Source organism: Equus quagga, unplaced genomic scaffold (assembly GCF_021613505.1).
Source record: "Equus quagga isolate Etosha38 unplaced genomic scaffold, UCLA_HA_Equagga_1.0 76195_RagTag, whole genome shotgun sequence".
NCBI lineage: Eukaryota > Metazoa > Chordata > Mammalia > Perissodactyla > Equidae > Equus > Equus quagga.
The window spans coordinates 19,625-32,778 of NW_025803138.1; the positions used below are offsets into that span (position 1 = coordinate 19,625).

Here is a 13,154-nt window from a genome sequence, read left to right on the forward strand (position 1 = left end):
AATTGAGGCCACAGATACAGAAATTCCCCCTCCCTGGCCTCTGTCCACACCCGCCCCCCCCCCCCCCGACAATTCCCCCGCCTCCACAATAAGATGCCTCTTCGGACTTTAAGCAAATTTTGTAGAACACTCTTTCCTGGCTCCCCCAGGCCCCTGAGGCCTGATAGGTTGCCTACTCAAAGTTCAATGTGTTCTGTCTGTTGTTGCTTCTCTGCTGCCTCCTTGGCCAGGAGCTCGGTCCAGAAAGCCACTTCCTTGTCTTTCAGCTTCCGGGCTGCCTGGGTGGTGACACCAATCTGCAGGTAGCCTTCCTTCTGGTCGTATGCTGGCCAGTGGGGCAGCCCCTCACCATTGGGGTTCCTGGGAACAGAAGCAAAGAGATATTCCCCAAATCCACTGTGTGGTCTCAACAATCCTCTGAGAGTTTCAGGGACTTCTGGTGTTATCTCTGCCTAGAGGCTCATATGCCTCCAACAATAGGGAGCTCACCATCTCCTGAGCAGCCTGCCTATTTTTAGAGAGTTCTCATGTCAAAGGACACAGGGTCAGGAGTTTGACCATTAAACATTATATGCTACCCCTTTCTAACAGACATGCCCTACCACTTCCCATCTCTGCTCCATCATTGCCACCAGGCTCACCCATTCCGAGCAAAGTTGGCCCAGAATTTCATCACCATCTTGCTGAGTTTGATCTCCTCTTCTGAGGCACCCTCTGTGGGAAAGAAGACAAAAAGCCTTTGCTACTCAAGTGTGTTTAATGGACCCACAGCAGCAGCATCACTTGAGAGCTTGTAAGAAATTTAGAATCTGAGCTCTTACTGCAGACCCACTGGGTCAAAAACTGCATTTTAAGAAGACGCTGGGTAACGTATGTGCACTTTAAGCTTGAGAGTTACAGATCTACAACACAATAAATGGATGCAGTCAATCTGAAAGCCTTTGTCTTCAGTGCCTACCAGTCCTACACCACCCCCTTCAGAATTACAATGCTGTACCCCTGACTTTCCATCACAGCAACCCCACCTCAGAAGATTTCTCTCCTTTGGGCCTGTTCTCAAGCCCCTTGACCTACCCAAATTTACACAGACTCTGATAAATAACAGAGCTGCAATGGTCCTAAAGTGTCACCCAACCTGGGAGTTCCAGAGGCAGTGGTGTGTCACAAATAACCCTGGTTGCTATTTGTGGAGGTCAGTCATGCAACTCATCCCTCACTGTTAATAATTAAGGCATTGAAGACATTTGTGAAAGGGTTTCTTATAATATCATATTATTAATATAATAAGTTTGAAAAGGTATGAGTTTTAGAAAGATGGACAAATGGTTGGATAGGTAAATAGACACACAGTAGCCCTGATTCAACCTCAACACCCATTCTGACCTCTCTATCTCTCAGTCTGCTATGCTCTTGTGAGTGGAAATGGGGGTGGCATTCTAGCCCTTGATCTGGACCTGACAGCTCACCAACCGCTTGTCACATTAATGCCCAGGTCTGGATTCTTGTAGTGACCATGAATGAGGGCACATGGATACGCATTCTCTATCAGGCATGCTGCAGCAAGAGAAAGGTTGGGGACACTTGTTGCTCAACCCTGTTATGGAGAATTTGGGAAATTAAGACCTGGAAAGAAGGAGTAAATTGCCCAAGGCCACCAAGCTGAGACTTGTACCCAGATCTGCTAATCCCAAGTTTGTAGTCAGTAAAGGGCCATCACCTTTTAGAAATGGGGCCCCGAGGACAGAGAAGATCTCATCTCCATGGTCCCCTATCACCGTCTTGGGTTTCATGACTGATGAGAAGCTTGGGCGGTACTGAAACTCATACATGAAGGTGGAGGCTCCGGCATCTGAGAAGACATGGATTCATACACAGTTCATTTTACCTGATGCACACCTGGATGGTATCAAGGTCTCTGGGGGCCCCGAGCACTCAGGGAATTGGTGGCACGCCTGTGTCCTGAGTACACAACAACAACAATATTAATAACAACTGTCATTGTGAGTGTCAGCTGTGTGCTGGACACTGTGTGGCCCTGCAGAAAACTCTTGGTTATCAGCATAATAAATAATGTTTTCAAAAGTTCTCTGACTTGCCTTAGGGCTCATAAGTGGTGGAGGTGGAATGGAATTTGAGCCAGTGTTTGTTGAATGAATGAATGAAGATTAAATGAATGAATAAATGAATATTGAAACACTAGATAGATCCATTGAAAATAACTATCATTATAGGGTCACTAGGTCAATTCCCATAAACCCAGTTGCTTCCTCATGCATCCACACTCAAGAACACCTACAAACCTACAGTTGACACTACTGGATTTCATTGATAACAGGCTAGTTTCCATTCCTTTGGAGAATCCCTGCTGTCCAACAGTAGTCATCTGTTCTGGCCAGTTTTGAGAGTTTCCAGTGTTTTTTCTCACCTATTCTGAGAAGAATGAAGCAACTCCAAGTCGCTGGTCTGAAAGCACAAATATTTAAATACAAACACATGCAGAAAGGGGACAATCTGTCTCTTGTTTCTCAGGGCACCTCAAACTCAGCCTTCCCTTTTCCTCTGTCACCTCACATGTCTTGCCTCCTCCTTGGCCTGGGGAGTGTTAAGGTGGTGGCGTAAGAGAGAAGAGGGGGCTGAGGAAGGACAACGTTGCCTCTCTCCTGCCCTCTCTCCTCCTCTCCCCTGCCCCCTCTCTCACTTCCCCCTCTCTAAGCCACAGAGATGTCAGTTTTCCTGCTGATGGCTTCACCAGAGCTGCCCATCCCTGCTCCCTCAGGGCTAACTCATGGGCCATTTGGGCATGGATGTCAGCACTTTGCAGAAATCATATTGCCTACAAGGCGTTAAAGGTCATATCCCAAGTGAGGCTGCTGGAGAAACTTTACAACTTTTTCTCCCCTTGGACACAATAACAAATTTGGAAAATGCAGAAAAAAGGAAAAGGAACAAGAAGAGCATATATAATCTCACCATTCAGAGAAAACTGTTAATATTTTTGCATATATCCCTTTTTATTTCTTTGTTTGAGGAAGATTAGCCTAGAGCTAACACCTGTGACAATACTCCTCTGCTTTATTTCTGGGTCACCTCCACAGCATGGCTGACGAGTGGAGCAAGTCTGCACCCAGGATCTGAACCCACAAACCCGGCCACCAAAGCAGAGCACCCAGAAGTTTAATCACTTGGCCATGGGGCCAGCCCCACATGTTCCTCTTATGTATATAAAGTTGAGACAATATTGTATATGTTATTATGTAAATATTATAATCATTTCTTCTCATCATTAAATATTCATCCAACGATTTAACAATATATACCGTGATGACATGAGGAAGTAGAATAAATTATTTAATTGCCTCCCACACCCCATCATTGCACCCTTGGTTTGGGGAGAGGAGGTGTTTGGAAGAAGCAATCCCCTGCAGTTCAGGAATCCACTTGTTAAACAGCTGCTTCCAGGTCAGCAGAGCTCCCTGAAATGAGGGGGTTCACCTTGCCTCTGCCGCCCAAACGTTTTAGAGAGGAGCTCAGAACACAGCCATAGAGGAGAGATCTTCTGTGAATGAGGAGAACTTATTTTTGGCACAATGCTGCCCAAAAGATATACTTCTTTTTCTTCATTTTTTAACTTTCTGCCTTAAATCACTGAGATTTATAAAATCCTTACAATCACAACACATCTTCAAAGTTAAGTAAGGCACAGATTTAGATAATTACGATTGGGAACAATGAGAGAAGCAGAAGGAAAGAGAGAGCTAGTAATAAAAAATATGCAAATTAAAACAGTGTGATGTTCTCTGTCTTTTTTTTTTTTTTGGTGAGGAAGAGCTTATTAAAGAGGCAGTGTTGTTTTTCTTTTTTAGTGTGAGAGTCTCGGGTGAGAGAATTAAGAAATCCACCCTCTTACCACTGGAAACAAATTTCAAACTCTGCATCAGCAACTTGAAAATGCTCCTACATCACAGCCTATATTAATTTCACTTCTAAAACCAATCCTAAAAAATTATTAGAGACAAGATTAAAGACGTATGCAAATAAGGCCGAGCAGAATGTTTTTCTAGCATTAAAATGTGAGAAGTCAGGTGAAATGTCCAATAGGACAGGAATACTAAAATAATCTTTTATTTTTATTCTTTTGGCGAGAAAGTTTGGCCCTGAGCTAACGTCTGTGCCACTCTTCCTCTATTTTGTATCTGGGATGCCTCCAAAGCATGGCTTGACGAGTGGTGCTAGGGCCGTGCCCGGTATCCAAACCTGTGAACCCTGAGGCGCTGAAGTGGAGCAGGTGAACTTAGCCACTCCACCACTGGGCCAGCCCCAACTACTACAATAAATTTTAATCCATGAAATGATGAGTGTTTTCAATGAGGTTTTACTGACATTGAAGAAACATCGACAATATCGTGTTCTATAAGTAAAAACATAATATAAATTAATTTTTAAATTTATGTAAGGCATAGAAAGATTATTAGAGGAAAGCATATCAAAAATTCATAGCAGATTCTTCTAGGTGGAGGGGTTACGAGTGATATCTAACTGCTTCTTTATGTGTTCCGCATTTTCAAAACTTTCCACAACTGTAATATACTATAATTATTATATATAAATTTTATATTCTGAAAGTTCTTTTTTATCAAAAAGACAGTGAGGAAAATACACAAATGAACGTTGGCAAAATCTGTGTAGTCCTGTCAAAAGACCCTGAACTCAAAGTCATGAGACTTCAGATGAAAAACACAAGTCCGGTGTGGCTGGACCAGCAGATGATGCAGACAGGGATACCACAAATCAGACAGGTAGGAAGAGGAAAGACCAAGTTTATGAAAGAACAGGTTTGACCCAGGTGGACCCTGGCTATAGAGTTTCATCAGGACCCTCAGGAGGAGGAAGTGGTAACCAGCACCTGTATGTTATTGTCCTGAGTGATCGGGCACATAGTAGGTCAGCTGGAGGTACTTTTTACCATTCTTATAACATCTTGAATTTACAACCATCCCAGCAAGTTTAGAGAGAGAGGTCAGGACCAGAGAACCATTTCCTGTCTTGCAGACTAGGCGAAGGAGGGCTCCTAGAGAAGGACGGGTCCTGTGAAGACCTCTGAAAGGCACACAGAAGGGACACCTCCCCTCTAGGTGACCACATCCACCCTGACCTCATACCCCACCCACACGGCCTTGCGTCAGTGTGGGAGGTCCTGTGGTAGACCCAGCACACACCAGGATGGACAAGAGCCAGCTGCAAACATTGACATTCTCCAGACCACCTGCCCCCACACCTCCTGCTACTCGTTTCTTTCAGCTTTCTTGGTCCTGGACAACCCCTCCTGATCTTTTGCTTGGCCTCACTCTACCCCCAGCTCCACTAGTTAATGAATTAGTTTGTTCTGGACCTTCCAAAACCTGTCTTCTAAGGTTAGCTCTATGGCCCCATGGACTACAAAATTTTCAAGTGAGGAGTCCTTGTAGCAGATGCAGTTGATGCCTCACCATATCCTCTACTTCTGGACATGCCAAACTGACTTCCACCTCCAGGTCTGTAGCTCTTTGCCTGAGGTCTTCGGCCACCAAAGACCACTCTGCCCATGTGTACAGTAGGTCAAAGCACCAGAGAACTAACAACCCCTTGGGAACAGCCTTCAACCAAGGACTCCTGGCAGTTGGAGGATAAATACTGGAACTCTCATACTGCTCTCTTGAGATAACCCTGAGATTGTCTACAGCAGGTTTCCCAGAGCTCCCCAGCTCCAGTGTGCAAATGGATACTTGCTTGATAGGGCAGCATGGATTGGCTTCCTTCTACTTCGTGTGTCACTTCTATACTCCTCTACTCATGTTTTCTGGGATTACTTCCAAAACAAACTACTTGCACTTGGATCCTTTTCCAAGAGTCACCTTCTAGCAGAAACCAACATAGGACAACATGCCACCCTAGGCCATATAGGACAAACTTTCCAAATATTTCTTTATGTAGCGGTGTGGGCAGGACAGACAGCACAGCTGGTTGGGTCAGTGTCCCTTTCTTCTCCAACCTTTGGGACTCACCTCTGTGGAGCCGGGCCACAGTCACAGATGGGACACCAAACATCACATCGCCTATCAAGTCCAGGAACAGGTCTTTCTTTTTGACAGGGTCGTCTGTCCCTCCTAAATACTTCTCAGTGGCCACTGGAGTCAGTTCCTCAGGGATGTGCTGAAATAGGTCAAGAGTGAAAGTGATCGCCACCCTCCAGTGAGTGGCACAGCTTCTCTTCTTGTGTTAATGGTGAGCCTCTCGAGCCCTGTGCAACCATCCCCCACCTTGGGTGGTGGGTGAGAAAGGTAGAAAAATGGGGGCAAAACCCTCTGGCCCACATCTTCATTCTGCAATTTAATCGTTTTGTGATTTGGGGAAACTCCTCCCCTCTTTGGGTCTTAGCCAGTTCCTGTGATTCCCTAGACTCTTACAAGGATGGGGCAGGACTTCTGCAAGAGTGATGTGGCCGTCTTCTGGTCCAGCTTGCCTTCAGAGAGCGGGTAGCCCATCATCTGTTAAAACAAAGGTTAAGCAATTGTGAATCATTGGGAATTAGAGGAAGAATCAAACTGACCCATCAACCATATCGATGCAGACTGAAGGTCACCTTGTCATGTCTTGACAGTCAGGGTCTTTGAAGAGTTGGGCAAAATCAATGAGTCCAACGGACTTATACCCAGATGCTCAAGGAGTGCAAAGAGGGTAAAGTAAATGTTAGGAAGAGCTGTCCCAGTCCTTTGCAGTATGTATGTGCATGTATATGTCAGGCTACAGTCCCCGCAATGGTCATCAAGACAGAGAGGGAAGGCTTAAGCCAGGCTAGTATGGAAGCGAAGGGCTCTGGGCAGAGGACACAGAGCTCACAAATACCCTCTCTGTCTCAGCTGACTGAAGAAGCCCTAAATCCTGCCATTATGGCTTTGGTCCTTCAATATGACCCCTGAAATTGTTCTGAAGTGAGAAATGCAGAACTCTGTACGTAATGACTCCATCTAAACCTCTGCATAAGGGACTTGACCAAAATCTAACCAGGCTTAGGCAGCTCAAGGCCCTGTCTTTAGGATGATGCAGCTTCCCTTAAAATGCCTGCCTGACGAAGCAAGGGGTTTTCTCAGGGGAAATTTACTGTTTGTTAATGGCCCAAACCTGGTGATAGGTAGATAGGTCCCAGAAATCCCTCTCGGAGTAGTAACTTCAGATAGTTTGCAATTATAAATCCTTTCTCTGACCTTTACAATGTAAAGAAACTATCCCACCTGTTTCCTTATGGACCTGAGAGCCATCTCTCTGAAAGCAAACTTTGAGGGAATGACTCTTGCTCTCTCTTAGTCCCTGGAGGAGGGTAGAAACCTAACTGCTTTGGGCACCTTGCTCCAACATATACCACTGTCTCCTGTCATAAAGGCAAGAGAGTTTTGGGGCTGGTCCAGTGGCATAGTGGTTAAGTTCACCCGCTCTGCTTCAGTGGCCCAGGGTTCACTGGGTCGGATCCCAGGTGGGCGTAGATCTACACACTGCTCATCAAGCCAAGCTGTGGCAGCATCCCACACACAAAATAGAGGAAGACTGGCAATGGAAGTTAGCTCAGGACCAATCTTCCTCACCAAAAACAAAACAAAACAGGAAAATTTGCTTCTCCTCCAATGAACACCAATTAACTAAAACAGGTGGACTAGTCCCATGGGCAAACCACCCTGCACACACCATGCCGTTCCCTGAGCACATGGACCCTTTAAACAGGCCCCAAGCTTTAGTTTCAGGGACTTGCTCAGTTCATGCTGGACTCTCTTCCCCACTGCAGTGATATAACTGAATAAAACTTGTCCTCACCACTTACGTTCCTGTCGGCTTGATCTTTGGCAGAAGGGACAGCCCTTCCTAGCTTTCAGCAGTCATTTTAACACAGGAGGAAGCGAACTCCTATGAATGTTTGCAGTTTGATGACCAGGAGCGTGTGTGGAGTTTATGGAGAAACCATGAAGGCACCAAGCCCAGGGGAGAGGCTGCTGGGCCCCAGGCCTCACACTCCTTCAGCCCTGAGCTCCTTGTCCTCTCCAGGCCTCGATTTTCTCATCTGCCCCATGATTGTCTCTACAGGCCCCCCAGCATCGACATTTCAGGATTCTTGGATTGGAGAACAATCAGAGAGTGTTTAGGGAGAGAAGTTCCCAGGGCTGCACACTCAGGTGACAGTTGGGCCAAGCCAGAGAAGGTTTCCATGGAAATGTCAACTTGTGCAAAGGTGACGGCTGTCCTGGAACCCGAGGGGTGTCTGGACAAGGAGGAGCTCCTGTGACCTGAGATGGGAGAGGTGATGTGAAGGGCAGGGGAGGTGAGTCTAAGAGACCAGCACATTCTCACCATTGGAATAATCCAGCCAAACTCTTGCTTGTTGATTCCGACGATGTAGGGAACAGTGTTGAACATCTTTTCAGCCAGAATCTCCTCAGGCATCTTTGGCAGCAGCACTCCATCAACCACAGCGGGCAGGAAGGGATGGCTCTGGGAAGAGGGAGCACAGTGTCTGTGCTTCATCTCTCAAGGAAACACCTGCCTCCGTATCTCCACCTGGCTGAGCACAAGGCCAGCACCACAGACTTGCGTGCCCATGGCAGTGACCACAGAACTGAGGGTCCCATCAAAGGATGGTAAGTCTCTGTCGCACCCAAGGGCAGAAATTCGACCAGAGGCTAGATATGGTAAGGTGCTGGGGGCAAGTCTCCCTCAAATTGGAAGATATATGCATATACATACACACACATATACACATTTATATATATTCAAATATGTATAAGTATATAAATATATGTATAGATTTAATCATTTAGATATATATACATACATATATTTCAATTGGAGTGTATATATATCTATGTATGTGTCTCTCTCTCTACAGTCAGTCCTCATTATTCGTTGTGGTTTAGGGCTGTAAGTCACTGTGAACTCTGAATTAGTGATCACTGAGCCACTGCTCCCAGGGGAAATACGGGGTCAGGTTCCTGCATGCCTGTGGTCACATTTTCATCAACCCTCTTTTGTGTGTGTTTGAAGACATCTTATGCAATATACATTTATTACACATGACTAGTTATCTGTAGTTCTTATTTATAATAAAGAACCAGCCGATAAGGACTCCACATTTTCTGGAGCCTGGGTAATGTGACTGTAATTTCCTTGTCCTTCAGCCTTGTGACAGTGCTGTCTACTATGAGTTTATCGTCATCATCTCATGAATCCACAACTGTAGCAATTTTTCCACAGCTTCATCACACCCTACGGATGTTACTTTAGCCTTTCCAGAGGGGCCTCAGAGCAAATTTCCTCCTCCTTTTTCTGGATGGGCTGCAGGGTTGGTTCATTAACACTGAACGCACAGCCGACAGCACTGTAACCCACGCCTGAACGAAGCTCATCAAACACATGTACTTTCTCCCATGTTGAGCACATCGAAGCATTATTCTGCTTAGGAACACTAGACAGCCCCTTAGCACTATGCCTGGGGCCATTTTAAACAGAGGAACCACCAACAGAAAGCATAAAAATGTGAAAAACGTGGCACTAAATGGACCATGGGAATGACATTTTTTAATAGCATGAGAGATGATACAGAAGACGGAGTGTAGCCTTCTTTGATCTCAGATGGGAACGCACGGTCATCACTTGACTTGCACTTTCTGTCCCTCTGCGCATGTCCCTGAATGATCACAAAAGTGCTCCGAGTGATGATTTGGAGTAAGAAATAAATTTCAGTGAATAGGTGAACTCAGAAAAACAGAATTCATGATTAATGACAATTGACCGTATCTATGTCTCTATATTTAAACACGAGCTATTCTTGATGAAAGGTTTGCTTCAAGGAGGCAGTGAGCTGCTCATCACTCCAGGTGCCTAAACTGAGGCTTGGCTCCCTATCAGAGAGCAATAGCAGGAGAAAAAGAATCAGGGATGGGCTCGCATTGTGTTGATCAATGCCTTAATTTTAGATTTTACATTTGTTGAAAAATATTTACATGGTCCCGTAGAGCCTGACTCACTGTCACCATCTGGGAAGCTGGTTCTGGGTACAGTTATATTTCATATTCGCTCACAGAAGTTGTTAAGAGCATGGATTTTGGAGCCAGACCATTTGGATTTGAAACAGGGCTCTGCCACTTACTAGCTGATAACCAGGGAAAGTAATTTCATGTGTTTGTGCCTCAGTTTCCTTATCTATAAGATGGGTTGTTGTGGGGCTTAAATGGCTGAACACATGCAAAATGCTCAGCACAGTCCCTGTACCTGGAAAGGGCTGGATGAACATTAGATATTATTCATGAGCAGTGTTGTTCCAGATCCCTCACTTAGACATCAGCCCCACGTGCCATATTTCCAGCTCCACCCACTATGTGTCATATTCCCCCCGGATGGCAGGTGAAACTGGACAATACCCAGGCTTTGAGACCCTGTGACTCCCAGGACCTGTGTCTGCTCCACAAGGGCCAATGAAGACCGGCCAGTTTGGGCTGTAGAGGAAAAGTTCTGTCAAGTGATCTGACTCAGCAGGACAAGGGCCCACATCCTAATGCAATATGGCTGACAACAGGGACAAAGGATCTGGGTGCCACCACTGATCTCTTTGAAAGGCTGTGCAGTTCAGAAAGGGCTGTTGTGGGAAGCTGCCTAGAGGAGCAACTCCTTCTGGAAGGAAGACACAGAGCAGGCCACATGCAGGAAGTACCCGCCACCTGCAGTGGGCCTCAGGAATGAACAGTATTCCAAACAGTGGGAACGGCGTGAGCACAGTGACTGCGGTATCAGTGTGTAGCACTAATCCCAGGAACCTCAGACCCCGGGAGCCCTGGGCTTGGAGGAAGGCTGTGGGGCATGGACAGAGAGAGAGTAGACGGTGCAGCACACTTTCTGCACCATGTCTGGCACAGAGCAGGGACTCAGATATGCTTTGAAGGGTAACTCCATGGAGGTGAGTGGATTTGTCTAAGGAGGGTCAGCCTTTTAAGAAGGGGCGACATGCCCTGACCTGGGTCCACAAGGGTAAGTCTGGCTGCGCCGTGGGGCATGGGAGTGGGAGGGAGAGTAGAGGTGGAAGATAGTGAAAGTCCAGGAGACAGACCATGAGGGCCCAAGTGGAGCAGCATCCAGTGGGGACTGACGGACACCAGCATCAGTGGGAAGGGCAGTGATGTCCTTTGTCATGAGTGGCTGCAGGTGGTCGCCCTGCGTGCGGCTCCTTCATCTCCTGGCTCAGGTCTGAAAAGCAGGGGTCTGCTTCACCCCTTGTCTTTTTCTTATGCCCCACATCCTGTCCATTGGCACATGCTGTCAGCTGTTACTTCAAAAATATCCAGGCGCCAAGCCCTTCTCACCACTCCCTCTGCTGTGGGCTAGTCCAAGCCGCCGTGATCCCTTGCCTGGATTATTGCAGCACAGGGCTCCCCCAGCTGCTGTCCCTGCATCTGCACTTCCCCTTCCCTACCTTCCGTTTAACACAGCTGTCAACGAGCCCTTTGTAACATCCAAGGTCACTCACTCCTCTGTTTAGAACCCTCCCAAGACTTCCGGTTACACTTGGGATCAAAATCCAAGTCCTTTAAAGGACCACCCCCCACCTCCCATTCCCTTTTCAGCCTCAGCCCTGTTCCTCTTTCCCTCCACACCAGCCACACTGCCCTCCTGCCTCAGGGCCTTTGCTGTTGCTCTTCCCTCTGCTGGGAACACTCTTCTTCCCATGTTCCTGACAGCTGGCTTCTTTCTCTTCCTCCAGAACTGGGCTTAGTATCACCTTCTCATGGAGCATTCCCCACTCTGCCATGTAAATTCAAACCACGGGGAAACTCCAGCCCCACCTCCCAATTACTGTTCTACCCTAATGCTGACTATCATCACACACAGTATGTATTTTATTTGTCTGTTTATTGACTCTTCCCTCACTCTAGGAGGCAAGGCATACCTCTATTTTACTTGTCTTGCTGCTATAACACCAGATCCTGAATCAGGTAGGGCATGTAGTAAGTACTATTTAAATCTTTGCTGAATGACTGAGCGAATCTCATCTAATCCTCACCACACTTTTTAAGCGAAGTGTTACCATCCCCAGGGAGAGAGCAGAGAGGACAGGAATGTGAGACGTTGCAGAGATAATACCATTGGAAACTGGAAACATATTAGAGGGCAGGAGAGGAGGAAGAAGGAGATGGGGAGGATGCTGTTCGAGTTTCCTCCTGGCTGGGAGGAGGGGGCTTCCTCAGGATGGAGATTCTTGGCTCCCTTCCTGACGGCCCTGCTGACAGTGCAGCTTGCACAGCTAACCTACCCAGCAGCCTCCAGGAGAAGTTCTGGGCTCCTCAGTGAAGGCTTCTGAAGAAACCCCTTACCCAGTTATCTCCCTCTCCCCACAGTGGAAGGTTCTAGTCCAGCCTTCTCTACAGGAGCCATTTTGGGGAGCAGGAAATATAAACAAAAACGAGAGGTATGCTGGGCTGAGGAGATACAGGGTTAATGACTGGGAGCCCCGGACTGGGAGTCAGAGGAAGGAGTTCCAGTCCTACATGTAGTCCTCCTGGCTGTGTTTTCCAGACAAATCACTACCCCTCTCTGGGCCTGAGCCATATGAACACAGGGAGTTACTATGAGTCCACACGTGGAACTCTTTCCATCATATTGAAGTGGAGTTTAAAGGTATCAAACTTAAAATCTGTAATCAACACCACAGGTCCTTACCTCTCTGCAGTCTCCATGGAAATCAAGACTGAGAAATTTCTGTGAAGACAAAGGCAGAGGGTGTGGGTGAGGAGGCTTCCTGGAGAAAAGCCGGACCCTGGTTCCCCTGGGCGTGAGCACAGAGTGTAGGTGTAGGACGGGGGAGGGGCTCAGGAGAGGATGTCTGTGGTGGTGCCTGCCCCGCCCTCCATCCATTTCCCCTTATTGTTCCCCCAGACAACAACACCATCTTTTTCCCTGGGGGAGCTCCCTCTTCCCCACTCTCAGTCCTTGAATTCAAGCATCTATGTGACCTGGGGTGCCCCATCTCCCTGACCATAGACATTACTTCCGGAATAAGCACATGCCTATGTCAGTTCAATAGAGATTATGCCAAAACTTTTGCAGGAATTATCGGAAAACAAGGTTTGTAAGCAGACAGGATG

The 13,154-nt window shown here is 46.9% G+C and overlaps 1 protein-coding gene across 3 annotated transcripts in view; it reads right to left on the bottom strand.

Moving 5' to 3' along the window:
* Positions 1-107: 107 nt before the first annotated feature.
* LOC124234466 (liver carboxylesterase-like) overlaps positions 108-13,154 on the bottom strand; it is a 31,660-nt gene continuing 18,613 nt past the window's right edge. For 2 of the 3 annotated variants that reach the window (XM_046651810.1, XM_046651809.1), the window contains exons 8-14: positions 12,730-12,768; positions 8,374-8,514; positions 6,444-6,524; positions 6,042-6,189; positions 1,718-1,849; positions 642-714; positions 108-360 (exon numbers count right to left, since the gene is read on the bottom strand). In XM_046651810.1, the coding sequence (XP_046507766.1) occupies positions 177-360; positions 642-714; positions 1,718-1,849; positions 6,042-6,189; positions 6,444-6,524; positions 8,374-8,514; positions 12,730-12,768 (798 nt within the window). In that variant the 3' untranslated portion in view covers positions 108-176. The remainder of the gene's footprint in view (positions 361-641; positions 715-1,717; positions 1,850-6,041; positions 6,190-6,443; positions 6,525-8,373; positions 8,515-12,729; positions 12,769-13,154) is intronic. The other variant, XM_046651811.1, reaches the window with a different exon arrangement.